The sequence below is a fragment of the Siniperca chuatsi genome, linkage group LG20 (assembly GCF_020085105.1).
Source record: "Siniperca chuatsi isolate FFG_IHB_CAS linkage group LG20, ASM2008510v1, whole genome shotgun sequence".
NCBI classification, from domain to species: Eukaryota; Metazoa; Chordata; class Actinopteri; order Centrarchiformes; family Sinipercidae; genus Siniperca; species Siniperca chuatsi.
Genome location: NC_058061.1, coordinates 8,626,366 through 8,639,793, shown reverse-complemented (window position 1 = coordinate 8,639,793; position 13,428 = coordinate 8,626,366). Strand labels below are relative to the sequence as shown.

Here is a 13,428-nt window from a genome sequence, read left to right as displayed (position 1 = left end):
GATGTCTGCCTCATTATTTTGGTCAAGCGCTAGAGATGCCAAAAATAGATGCAAGTGTTTTCATATTTCTGAAATCCAAAACAAACAATCTGTACGCGTTTCCTCACTTCTACTGAACACTCAGTAACAAAGCTTTCTGCCTGCTTGACTGACAGGCATCACAACAGCCACTTCATTATCAACACACCGGCGTTTTATACCGGGACGTGTTACACTATGGAATGACTTCAATATAGGCTAATGCAATCTCATTTACATAATGTGTCCGTTCACAATGCGATAATTTCTCTTTTTCAAAGCTGAAAGTGTGAATCTGGAATGTGGTCCATATTTGAAGAATAGTTTAGCAGCGTAGATGAACCAACAAACCACAGGTGCCAGCTTTGTCCCACTTCATGCAATCTTGAATTCTGCTTTTATAGACACTGCTGATGGTCATACTTAATTTCTTTATTAAATATGGTGGTTTCCTCAGACCGCTGCACCGTAATAACAGGTCATGTGAATAAGTTAATCATTTTTATGGTTTTGTTTCATTTTGTTGTTTGAAAATTATAGATTGGGTGTCATCACACACAGGCTGACAATTTTTTTTTCTCAGCTTTCTATGCTTGATGGGTTTAAAGTATTTTGACTCCAAATTAATGATTGGAGTTTGAACCATCCAGTAAATGTATAATTATTGTTTAGCTTTAGCTTGTGCATTACTTTGGGTGTCGGTGGAATAACAATTAATATAAAGTTCAGTGACAGTGATTGGCATTTGGGGCATACAGTTTTTAGAAATATATTCTTTAATCATAATGCCTTTCCATACTGTATGTTGAAGTGAATTGTTTTAGATACTTGAAACAGTCAGCACAGTCATTTTTAATAATTGGAAGGAAATCCTGTGATTTTCACCATGCAGCTTTATTAGTCATTTTCCTTCCCATCTAAAGAAACCTAACTCATTAGTTGAACATATATTTTGTTTTTTACCAGTTTCCAGCTGTTATTGCTCCACTGACTCAAAGCTGCTGTAAAATTGTGCTGTTGAACCTTCAATTTTTGAACCATCATTTGCACATTTTGTGATTGTATTCATAGACCCCGTTGTCTGTACCATAAAACCAGCTTGTGGGACTTTTTTGAAGTGTTTGCCCCAGGTGGCTCATATTCCTCTGCTCTCCTCTTCTGCTGACACTTTGTGAGTGGGTGTCCGCCTGAGGAGAAATGCTCAAACTGTAGCATCTGTTGTTTGAAGGTGTTTTTTTTAATATCTCAAGAAAGTTGGGGTTTATAAAGCTCTCTTGTCCTAATTAGGAACACTGAATGACATCTTTTCCCTTTTGTGTTTTATTTGGGAGAAGCAGTCATAAGAGACCACTTGTAATACTGTAGCTCATGGGTGGTTTTAATGTATTTTGTCAGACTATAAAATGTCTCATTAATATGTTCGTAATTCACCCACTATCAAAATGCAGAGTTCAGTGCTGTTTCCTAATTGTTCATCAATAAACTAAGTAAATAATTTGACTTATGTATATAATTATTATATATAGTATTATAATTATATAATTTGAACCAATGTCCTAAGGGAGAGAATTTATCAGAAAGGTGGTAAAGCTTTGAAAAATCATTCTTATATAGAGTATAAGTTGATACTCATCTGCAGGCTATTCCATTTCCTGTCATGCTTCCTGTACCAATCCCCCAAGCTCACTTTTTCCTCGTATGCGTTTAGTCAAACCATAAAATCCATTTAATCCTGGTGAGGACCGATCATTGTTGTGTACATGTTACCACAGCTGAATACAAGGTACATTATGTGCACCATAGGACCTTCATTTGACCATGTACTATCTGTCTAGATGATAAATTGCTCTCTAAACACAGAAAGAAATTGAGTAAGTAATATTCAATAAAAATGCAAGTTTTACTATCATACCAATGTTATTTTCTCTCATGGTTTCCCTCTTTCCTCATTCTTTCTTCCATTTCCTCTCAAGGCTTGACGACCTCACTCGCTCTAAGGACCATTACTCTTCCTACAGTGCAGTACCATACTCCGCTTACAATAACAAAAACATGATGGTGTTCTTTAAAGCCTTTGCTCAGTGATAATGCCCGTTTGACCCACTACATGGTAACCTGAACATCAAACTTGGAAATTATGGTTACAATTGATTCCATGTGAAAAGCTTAAGGAATGTATAAGATGCCACATGAGAAAAATGAAAGACCATTAATAGTCATTAACTAATCAACCACTCTTAATCGCTGATCAATAGCTACAAGCCAAAGTATATTGTGCTAGATTGTTGGCCACTGCACTGCTAAACAACATGAAGGCAGTTAACAAGCAGGCGATCAGGGTTTTTACATTGATGATTTAAAGCATACATTTTCTGTATGCAGTGCCTATTAAAAAAAAAGTATTCACCTTTGAATTTTTTGGACTGTCATATTTTGCAATATGGAATCCCATTGGATGTAAGTAGGATTTTTTGGTACAGGTTAAATGAAAACACAATGGCACAGCTGTATATCTGCCTGGAACAGGCCTGTGGATGCTCTGAAGGAGTGAGGTTGTAGACACTGTGCATACAACAACTGTTGCCCCTGTGATTCACCAAAAGCAGTTTTATGGAACAGCGGCAAAGAGAAAGTCACTGTTACAAAAAAAGGGGATAAGGGGATACCTTACATGGCACACCATGATGCCAGGTTGTGGCAGCATCATGCTGTGGGAGCGTTTCTCTGCAGCCAGGAAGGTTTGTGAAGGTAAAGAACATAAATGCAGCAAAATACATGGAAATCCTGGAAGAAGACATTTTGCAACCTGCAAGAGAAGTACGCTTTGGAAGATTTATTTTACAACAAGATAATGACCCCAAACAAAGCTATGCAGGAATGGCTTCAGAACAACAATGCTAATGTCCTAGAGTTGCCAAATCAGAGTCCAGACCTCAAGCCAATCTATTTGTGGCAATAATAAACTTTATAGTAAACTTTATTTATATAGCTATTTTCAGCAAAGCACTAAAGCAAGGATAAACAATAAAATATGCTAAAATAGTGGGATAACAAGACAGAAAAATATAAAAGCACAAAATGGAGTAAAACAAAAAAGAAGGTTTACAGATTTGTTTTCACTCTGGCATTAAAAAGTTTTAGGGTGATGAGCTTCAAAGCTTTATTACATCCACAGTGATTTAAAGTTGTAAAACAATAAAACTTGAAGAAGTCCAAGGGGGGTCCAATACTTTTTATAGTCACTGTAACCTGCTTATTGGATTGCAATGATAAGTTCATTCTCTCCAACTGTGAGGGGGGAATAAAAAGTTTCATCAATGGCATAATTCACTTATAAAGAATACCCAGTGCACACCCAATATCTAGCCTTGCAATTGAAAAGGGATAAAGGGTGAAGCATTTCAGCAGTGGTAATATTACATAGTTAACTGGCAGCTATTTCAATAGGCTCTCAGTGATTTGTGCTCAGGCATTATGCTTCACCCTCTCTCTGCTCAAAGCATAGGGAAATGCATCGTTTAATTGAGAGGATTTCCAGAGGCTTTGTGGGGGGAAAGCTGTGAGCTAGTGCCTTCTCTCCAGGAGAAATGTATTTACAACGCACTCTATCCCCATCTCATTTGTCATTTCAGCCTGGAATAATATGTATATTTTCCTTCCCTCTTGACACACTTTCATTTCCTGGGAGGCTGCAAATGTGCATGCTTCTCTTTAAGTCTCTCCCTCCCATAATAAAAGAGGACAATATTTGCATAAATCAACAGCCCTGCATATATCCAATCACAACTGTCTGTTGTTTTTTTTTGTGAATATCAGCATTTTGATTATGCCAATGCTAACATGCTAATGTTTAGCAGATATAATGTGAACATTGTTCACTAGCTTAGTTCAGTGTGTTAGCATGTTAACATTTGCTAATTGGATGTGAACACAAAGTACAGCTGAGGCTGAAAGGAATATCAGTCGTTCTGCAAGTATTGTGTGTACCAAATTTCATGGCAATCCATCGAATAGTTTTTGAAGGTCTCAAATGTGAGAATTTGTAGCTTTTGCTTGTCTTAAATTATAGTAAATTTATTCTCTATTGGTTTTTGTTGGACAAAACAAGACCTTTGATCATGACCGGATTAATTTATGGGGTAAAAATTTGTTGTTGGACCCCACTGAACCCAGTACTCTAGAGTTGAAATGATTAGTTGAATCTGTTAGCTGATCAACAGAAAATTAATTGGCAACCGTTTTGATAATCGTTTTATCATCGTGGGTTTTTTTTGTTTTTGCAAGCAAAAAATTAATGATAATAAACTCAATCTCTTTGGGTTTTAAACTGTTGGACAAAAACAAGCAATTTGAGTAAGTTAAGTTGGGCTTTGGGGAATTTTTTTTTTTTTTTACTAATTTAGAAAAATATACACATCAGCACAATACAACCTAAAATAATAATGTTTGTAAAACTAAAACGGGGCCCCTTTACAAGACCAGGAACACAAGGTTAGGTAATGACACATGTTAACTGATATTGCACAATGGCCCCTGGACCTGCTCTGTCAGGTTGGTGATCCAGCCTTGTATTTGATGACATCACTTTGGGCTCTTGGAAATTTCACCATTTTCTGGTGGAAATAATAACTGGTGAAAATAGTAACTGCAGTAATTACTGATTGTGAGTTACTGTTAGGGAGGTTTCAGATGTCTTTATACTATTAAAGTGTGAGATTTTGCTGATAGCAAACTATCCTTTGTGCACGTTTCTAATCTGTCAAAAGAGCTTATAGTAAACACCTACACTGGTATCTGTGAGCTAAGCCTTTGATTGAACACTTTAATGCTGTTTTTCTGTACTGCCTCCAACTTTACACACTCCAGACAGACACTCTATCACTCTCTTATCCAGAGTGGCTGTCACAAGCGGCTCTTACAAGCACAGAGACTAGTCGACACTGGACTATAAAGCACAGGAAGACTGTTGGCATTTTATATCTGAGCCTGTTAGTGCGCGTGTTATTTTGTGCTGCATTCAGCACTAAATACAAAATGTACATTCCGTACACAGGCTTATTATCTTGGTTTAAGGGAGAGAGCCAAGTGGTGGTGATCTATAATAGCTGAGGCTATTATGAAGCACTGGGTTTTCCCAGGCAGTCGGTGAGATGTGTTGCTAGGAAACATACCTAGAGATCGTGGGTGGAGAACTGGTTTGATGAGGAAGGAGAGTTCCCAGCTACTTTCAGCTTGGAAATAACTAAGCAGTGTCACAGGTATGTTGTCCCACCAGCAGAATATTGATTTGAGTCAGTTTATTAAATCTTTGTAATTTGGTCTTTTTAACCTATATTTTTGAGCTGCTTCAGAAGTATATTGAATAGGTGAATATTTTTCGTAGATTCCCACCAATATGATGACAAACTCATTACTAAGACTCTACTGAGAGCAAGGGACTGTTTTTTATTATGGTTCTGACTGTTAAATAGCAAAATGTGATTACTTATCACACACACCAATGCTTACATCTGACATTATAGGCTAATACACTGGCATCTTGTTGACCGTTTCAGAGCAGCATATATATGATACATATTTCTAAAGCAGCAAGGTAAACAATGAGCACAATTAGTACTGGATAACTGTGAAGGCTGTAATCCTGTGCACTCAGTTAACTTCCAGACAGAGGAACATATTTCATCACTTTCACTTTAAATTCTAAAGCCTCTGTATTTCTTAAATTCTGCGTGATTAAAATCAATACTCTGATCCTGGATTTTGATATATTTTGCCTCACAAAGAGCTGCACAGCATGGTTGATAGATGGGTGTTGTAAAGATTTTGGTTTATTGAGTAGCTGAAGATATCTTGTCTAAAGCAATGCTGCCCTCATCTGGATAATACTGTCAGTGCATCCTTCCTGCCACATCACACTGCCTGGATGAGTAATTACCAAAGTGACATAAACCTTTGGCTTGTGTATATATAATTTTAAGGTCAAATTAATAGTCTTGACACCACCAGCACCATAAGACATCAAATCATGTCCACAGTATCTTTGCACCGCTGAATTGAAGCAGCAGTTATTTAATGGGTGTCGAAATATCTCTGCTTACAAAATCTCATTTCATGACTCTCCCTATGCCAAGTTTCTGTATTTTAAAAACCACACTAGGAAACAGTGGGAAGAGTATATTTAACCTCTCTGCAGCTGATGGTGAGCTCAGCAGAGTGTGATTTTGCCTCTAACAGACCAGTAACATCTGATCTCTCCGAGGATGTAATCAGGAGCAGAGGTGTAAATCTGCCCAGCAGAGGAGAGTATTAAGCTAATGCAACCAGCAGCAGTGAAGCAGAGGGCCAGGCTGGTTGTATTTCTCCCTCGGACAGCGTGCTGTCTGCAGGGCTGTCTCCTTAGCTTCTGGAGATGGACTGTCAGGGCCAAACAGTAATTGGTCAGAGGGGACTACACAGAGAGGAACGTCTAATTGCTAAGAAACATATTCTCCTCCTTGGGCCTCGCAGGTAGACGAATACTTTGAGATATTGATGTTCTAACTGTAGTTTAAATTTCAGCTGAGGCTGCTGACCCAAATGCCTTGGAAGCAAACTTAAAGCCCCCCTCCACTCAAAAATATGTTTTGCTTTTTGCTACATCACTTGGATGTTTGGACTTCACTGTGCAAGAATGATGTGCAGTTTGTTTTCACATTCATCTGCTTTTCAGGGAGAAAGTTTCTCTGTGCTGACTTTGAATTTGAGTTGAAGGCTTAAATGTGGGAGATAATTCTGTGACATCACAACTAGTTTGGAAGCCAGTCCTGGTCCAGTATTCATCTTACACAAGTTTAATGTGGGAACTTGAAGGCTCTAGTGCACATACACTGGGAAATTACTTTTCACTGAATTAGAAGGCATCTTGAGTAGTGGTCAAAAAGAGTAAGTTTAATTTTCAGAATTTTTAACTAGGTAATTTGAGTTTTTTGTTGAAAAACAATCCTGTTCACAAAGTATTACTCCAAGCAAAATATATCTTGAAATATGTTTGGAGAGGATCTTTGACTTAAAATCTGTCTGTGTATCTATCACTCTGTTACTTGTTTAAAAGTTTATTGTTGGCCTTTCAACTTGAGTTATTTATATAGAGGCCTTGCATTATACAACAGCTATATGTGGATTTAAAATAATGTACATTAAGTTGTCAAAAACTGACAAGGTGAAATTGGAAACATTTTATAAGTAAGGAGATTGTTCTTAAAAAATACCCATTATTTACCCCTTTAAACTCTTGAAATGGGTTGAGAAAAAGTGCAACGCTCAGCTAGAGAGCCTATTATAAATGTCTCTTGTGGTGGATATGTCTTTGCCATCTTGAAGAATAAAGACCATTGAGTGTAGAAAGGAAGGATGCTCTGAGGCCAGGCAGTTCCTCTGCCTGCCAAGTTTCACATCACAACACTTCAAGTGTCTTTAATCTCCTGCACAGTCAGAGCTGCTGATGAATTAACTTTCTGCAAAGTATTCAGCAAGACCAGCTTTTATTTTCACAAGTCACTGCATCCAGGCTGATCATTAATTAGCACCCAAACTGTGTTGTCTGTTTTGCTTTGTTCCTCCACTGGGGGGAGACTCTGAGAAGGACAAGCCCCTGGCTATACAAAGGGATGATTTTGTTTACACAGTTAGAATTAATGACTTTATCTGGGCCTCTCATGATTTTATTGGCCATAAGTGCATCTAATAGTCTGGTAATTACTTCCAAGCAATAAACAGTTAGCAGATGTCTAACTCATAAGGCCACATGGTCAAAGCCAAGGCTATTTGCAGAAAACAGGCCTTATTAACCCTGATGGTCTTTGTTGATTCCAGTGAGTATTTAGCTGTAATCCCAGAAGTAAAATGTGTTGATACATGAATGGAGAAGTAGCAGTATGGGTGATTCTCCCATCAGGGCCTGCCGTAGCTCTGCCCTGCCTCTCTGACCCCGCCGTGACTGACTTGATCTCCCAAAGAAAAGCTCCCATGACCTCAAAAAGCTTGAGGAAACAGGGGATAAAGACAGACATGGCAGAGCAACAATAGACCCCACACACACACACACACAGTCAGCATGTTTGAATTATTACTTTACAATGACATGGGGGCTTGAAATTGCCATGTCAAGCCATATTTGACATCTCTGAACTTAAACCGAGAGGGAAAAAGAAAGGAAAACTGTGATTGATGTCTGCTTCAACACAATACTCCTAATTTCTGATGTCTCCCTATACCCCAAAGTCCTTATTGCACTTTAAAAAACAGAATTTTTTTTTCGCCTACAGAAATAAGAAAAATATTAGATTTAAAAGTCATAAGGGATCATAATACCATGGCAACGCTAAACTTCCCTTGAGATTATGAATATAAAAGTGCCTGGACAAACAATTCAACTCAGCCTGTCAGCAGTCAGCAGTAATTAGCTGCACTGGGTGTTAGACACCTGACAGGTTGTGTTGTTTTCTTGTGGGGGTTAAATGCCACTTCCCCCCCGTGGAGTCCACTGCTTGCCACTGCTGTACAGCCTGTGGTCGGGACAACACATTGGAGCCAAACAATTACATCAAGGTCATGGAGAGAAGGAATGTTCTGCCGATTAGTGCAGGAGTCCAGCAGCAAACAGAGCCCACTCTTCTTCCTTACGGGGATGTCAACAGAGTTGAACGCGCAGGCGATTTGATGAATTCAAATCAAAAACTTTTTATTACAGCTGTGTGAGTGTGAGTCCTAAACACGCCACAAAAAGAGCTTTAGGACTATAAATTCCAGATGCAGAAAATTAAATATCTGTGGAATATTAGTCTGTGGTGGCTGTGTTAAAATAGGAAGAGCCTTAAACAAACCTTACAGGGCGACAGAGGTATCGATGGGCTATTCTCGTCTTTTCCACTTTCCTCTCAATCGAAACTCGGACAATTTGCCTGCCAGAGGTCGGCTCCAGAAACCACCGGGGCTGGCAGTGTCCCTCTGACCAAATGAATAAAATTAGTATTGGAGCCGATTCTTATGTGCTAAATTCCCTTAGTAGGAGCTCCATATCCTCACAGTATATGAAACATACTGGTCTGGTGCTTATTAACTCTAACGTTGAAGCAGCACGTTTAAGGAATGCAGCAATTATCCTGTTTTTTCCCACATTAGGCCTATTTTAATCTTAGAACATTATTATTTATTGTTATTACAGCATACAAGTTTAAGGTTTTACTTCCAATTTGAGTTATCTGGCCTATTAAAACACTTTATTTACCTAATTCAAAATTAAAGTAGGAGAAAACGCATTTGATTTTTACGGTTGATTTCACAAAGGTTAACATAATAGAATGACAGAATTAGACATTAGACCGGGTTTTTATTACAGGGCAGATACAATTTATCCTGTTTTCCTTGGAAGCCTGCTGGGGGTATTTTTTCCACGAGTCACTTGTTGACACTAAACCCGCGGCACTTGTGAAGTGTTTATTGCAAACGAATTTCTTTTATAAGAAGGTGGCTTTTTACAAACACATGCCGGTCTTCGTTGTTTGGGTTTGACACTGTCCTGCACAAAGTTCAACAAATTCAGACATGGTGCCAATCATTGTGCAAAACATGTGAATTATAATTTACTCCTATTTTTTTTATCAAGCTGTTAAAACCCTTATTTATTGTTCATCAGTAGTGCCGATAAAATGAATTTTTAGACATACATTTATATGAAACTGATAGTGATCTGTTAGTGACAGATACACAGAGTCTGTCAAAGAAAATCAGCCATGGGAGCGTCTCTGTAACTTGTATAAATTAGACCTTGTAGTTTTAATCATTAGATTCTAACAACAAAGATCCTATATTGTGCAAAAAAAAATCATCCGAAATATATTTGGAGACCATGAGAGCTCAGGACAGTTATTTATTCTCGTGACCTTAAGTTTATCATATTTACTAAATCATGTTCCACTTTGTACTTCACTTTGTCTTTGCGGGTTTTGTTTAAAACAAATTCTAAATATAAAGACTGCCATGGCCAACACAAGCTCCAGTGCTTTATTACGCACTGGCAATAGTTATAAGTCACTAACGTGCCTTAATTAGAATATACTTTAAAATAAAATGAAGCTCAGCATCGCAGTTAAAGGCAGTATCAGTGCTCATTTATAGGGAGATCGGGTCAATACAATTGGGCTGTAGCAGGACAGAAAAGAGGGGTGTGACCATCCCACAAGTTTGGGCTACCTGTAGAGTCTCCGGGCACTGCGCATAAATAGCCTACTCCTCCCTCTGAGGATGAGTTCAGTCCTGAGGGAGAGACAGAGACGAAATTAGGTTTTGGGAATCTGGTTAGGGCGGATTATGAACGCTTTTGGACACCAACCATCTAACCAGCAGACCAGCTCTATTCAGCACCACAGCGCCCAGGAGCTCCTGGACATGGCCGTGTACTGCGACAACTACGGTGTGTACCAACAGAACCTCCACCACCATCACCCCCAGAGGCCGTCGACGCACACCTCCAGCTACGGCCTCGGAGAGTACACCTCTCCGTCTACGAACCCGTACCTATGGCTGAACGGACCCAGCATCAACTCCTCTCCTTATCTTCCCGGGAACAACGGCACGTCCTATATTCAGTCTGGATACGGGTCGAACCAGAGGCAGTTCTTACCGCCTCCCACCGGGTTTGGTGGAGCAGACCTGGGCTGGCTGTCCATATCCAGCCAGCAGGAACTCTTCAAGATGGTCAGACCACCTTACTCCTACTCAGCACTGATAGCGATGGCCATACAGAACGCCCAAGACAAAAAGTTGACTCTCAGTCAGATCTATCAGTATGTAGCTGACAACTTCCCTTTCTACAAGAAGAGTAAAGCTGGATGGCAGAATTCAATCCGCCACAATTTGTCACTGAACGACTGTTTCAAAAAAGTGGCACGGGACGAGGATGACCCCGGTAAGTCTGGAATATTTTCCCAAAATTAAGTTAATTAAATTAAAGTTTCTGTGTGAGATATTTTCATTGAATTTGCTTCGAGGCTTGCATCATGTTAATGCTGCTTTTTCTTGATAAAAACTGACGGAACTGCTCAGTGCCAGTTTGATTATATTTTAAAGATGAAATGAAAAATGTAGTCGTTCTGGGAAAAGTTGAGCTAAAAGTTTGTCATCCATATTTAACCCTTGTTTTTGTTTCTTATCCAGGTAAAGGAAACTACTGGACGCTGGATCCCAACTGTGAGAAGATGTTCGACAACGGGAACTTCAGGCGGAAGAGAAAAAGGAGAGCTGACGTCAACGGAGCTGACAGCACCGCTCTCCCCGTCAAGTCAGAAGACGGCCCGCACAAGCTCTCCGACACAGCCAGCCTCCTGAGCTCCTCCCCGCCCAGCCTGCACGGATCCCCGGCCTCCACGGAGCCCAAGTCGTCCCCGTCTCCGTCCGCGGAGCACAGCCCGTGTTTCAGCAGCTTCGTGTCCAGCGTGAACTCGCTACTGGCGGGCAGCGGCAGCACAGATGGTTCCCGGGGCGGGGAGCGGGACTACGGCTCATCGGCGCATCTCGGCGGATTGTCTCAGACCAGAGAGGGCATGTCCGGACTGGGCTCCTACTCGCCCACTTTAATCTCTCCTGTGAACTCTGACAACAACAGAATGAACTATTACACATCAGTACAGAGCCTCTCCAACCATTTTAGTGTTAATAACCTCATATACAGCCGGGAGGGAACGGAGGTGTAGACTGGCTATCTCTGTCTGTGCGGCTTACAGAAAAAGTAATTTATCACTCATTGTTAGCCTTCACATTTACAAGTTATTACTTATTACTCATGTTCTGGTTTAGTAGGCCTCATTGTAAAACAAGCACTGAAACTGGACTGGTAGCCTATCTTTCTACAATAACCCTTTCTAACTGGGAAAATATATTTCGTGTATTAGAAAGGAATATTCATGGTTATAAACTGTCACTTCTACATTATGGTTTGTCCATACTAGTGCAACAAACATTGAAAATTATTCAATTTACGAATCAGCCCACGGACATCCATCCTTGAACTGATGGATGCATACTTTACTTATTTTTTTTATTGTAGCTGCTTGGTTGGGCCTACTCCCTGTCTTTAAGAAGAAGAAGACACATATGTACAGAAATTATTTTCATAAGAAGATACATGACATGTATTTTAAACTGAATTTGTGTTTTATTTAAACTCAAGTCGATGTTTGAATAAAAGTCATTTATTTTAACTCCATGATTGAGGCCTATGTGTCATTTCCCCCACTTGTCATAATCTCCATAAATGTTGGATGAAAAAAAATTGAGAAAAAAACGTCAGTGCGCTTTGTAATACACACTGACGTCTACTTTTAATTGTTATAAATAAGACATACTTTATTTATCTATCTATTTGGGTCTTGGTTATGAAAGTAATTTCATGCTTTTCTCGATGAAACAGCACTTTTATATTCTTATAATATTCCTATTGAGACTAACAGAGTGTATTATAGGGTCACTCAATTGTGGTTCAATTGTTTTGTCAACTTTATTCTGTTGTATAGTAATTTTATCAGCACTGAATGATGTCCTTGTCACTAAGAGGTCATTATTTGTTTGTTACTGTTCAGACAAAGCACAACAGGACCATCTAAACCCCCTTTTTTTGGTAGATTTTTAAGTGAAATCGACCGTTTCAAATATTTTGGAGATCCTGCTGTGCCTTCTGTCTCTCACACAGCCTCAATAAGGCCAAAAAAATGCTTTACAAATATTCAGATTAAGTCCTCAAACGTTTTGGTATTCCAAGTGGTAAATAAACCAGTATAAATGCTTCAGAGCCTGTCAAGAAATCTGAAGTCAAGTGGCTGTAAGCAGTAAAGTGTGTGAGACAGAGACATTTTCCGCTTGTCACTTCCAATAGCCCCATTTCAACAAGCAATCAGACCTTTAACTTACTTCCACAAGGTTCAGAAGTTCAGCTTTTTGTCTGGGCTGGATTTGACTCAGACTACGCCTGTTTGATGTTAACCTGTTTGTTGAATATTCCACCTGTCTCCATCTATTCCCAAAGTCTTGTCACACAAAACGCTGCCTGTTTCGTGTGTGTCTCTGTGAATCCTGGTAATGGGATTTGTTTTGTTTTTTTGTTTTTGTATTGTGAACCACTGTGGAAGAGCATCCGCTGAACAATTGACCAGAGAGTTCAACAGCATGTAATGTGCTTTTGTTGTGCTTGTGACCCAGGGGACACAACAGAAAGCCTGCTATTGGGGAGAAAAATATTAAGCAGCCCATGTAGAGGAAATGTTCAAGTGATTTAACACCCCACTCCTGTCTTATTTTCAAACAAAATGGATACACACGGAATCAAAGCCTGTAAATAAAAGGAAACACCTCTTAATTGGTTGATAATTGAAATCACTC

At 39.3% G+C, this 13,428-nt stretch overlaps 1 protein-coding gene across 1 annotated transcript; it reads left to right on the top strand.

Annotated features, from left to right (window-relative positions):
* The first annotated feature begins 9,879 nt into the window (after positions 1-9,879).
* Positions 9,880-12,259, top strand: foxi1 (forkhead box i1). Its single transcript, XM_044179416.1, has 2 exons — positions 9,880-10,963; positions 11,212-12,259. The coding sequence occupies exons 1-2, from the start codon at positions 10,366-10,368 to the stop codon at positions 11,745-11,747; spliced, it is 1,134 nt and encodes a 377-aa protein (XP_044035351.1). The 5' UTR covers positions 9,880-10,365; the 3' UTR covers positions 11,748-12,259.
* The last annotated feature ends 1,169 nt before the right edge of the window (positions 12,260-13,428 follow it).

Excerpts from the sequence above, each read along its gene's own strand:
- foxi1 (XM_044179416.1), top strand. The coding sequence starts at position 10,366 with ATGAACGCTTTTGGACACCAACCATCTAACCAGCAGACCAGCTCTATT. Across the intron at positions 10,964-11,211 it reads ACGGGACGAGGATGACCCCG|GTAAAGGAAACTACTGGACG; the intron begins GTAAGTCTGGAA and ends TTTCTTATCCAG.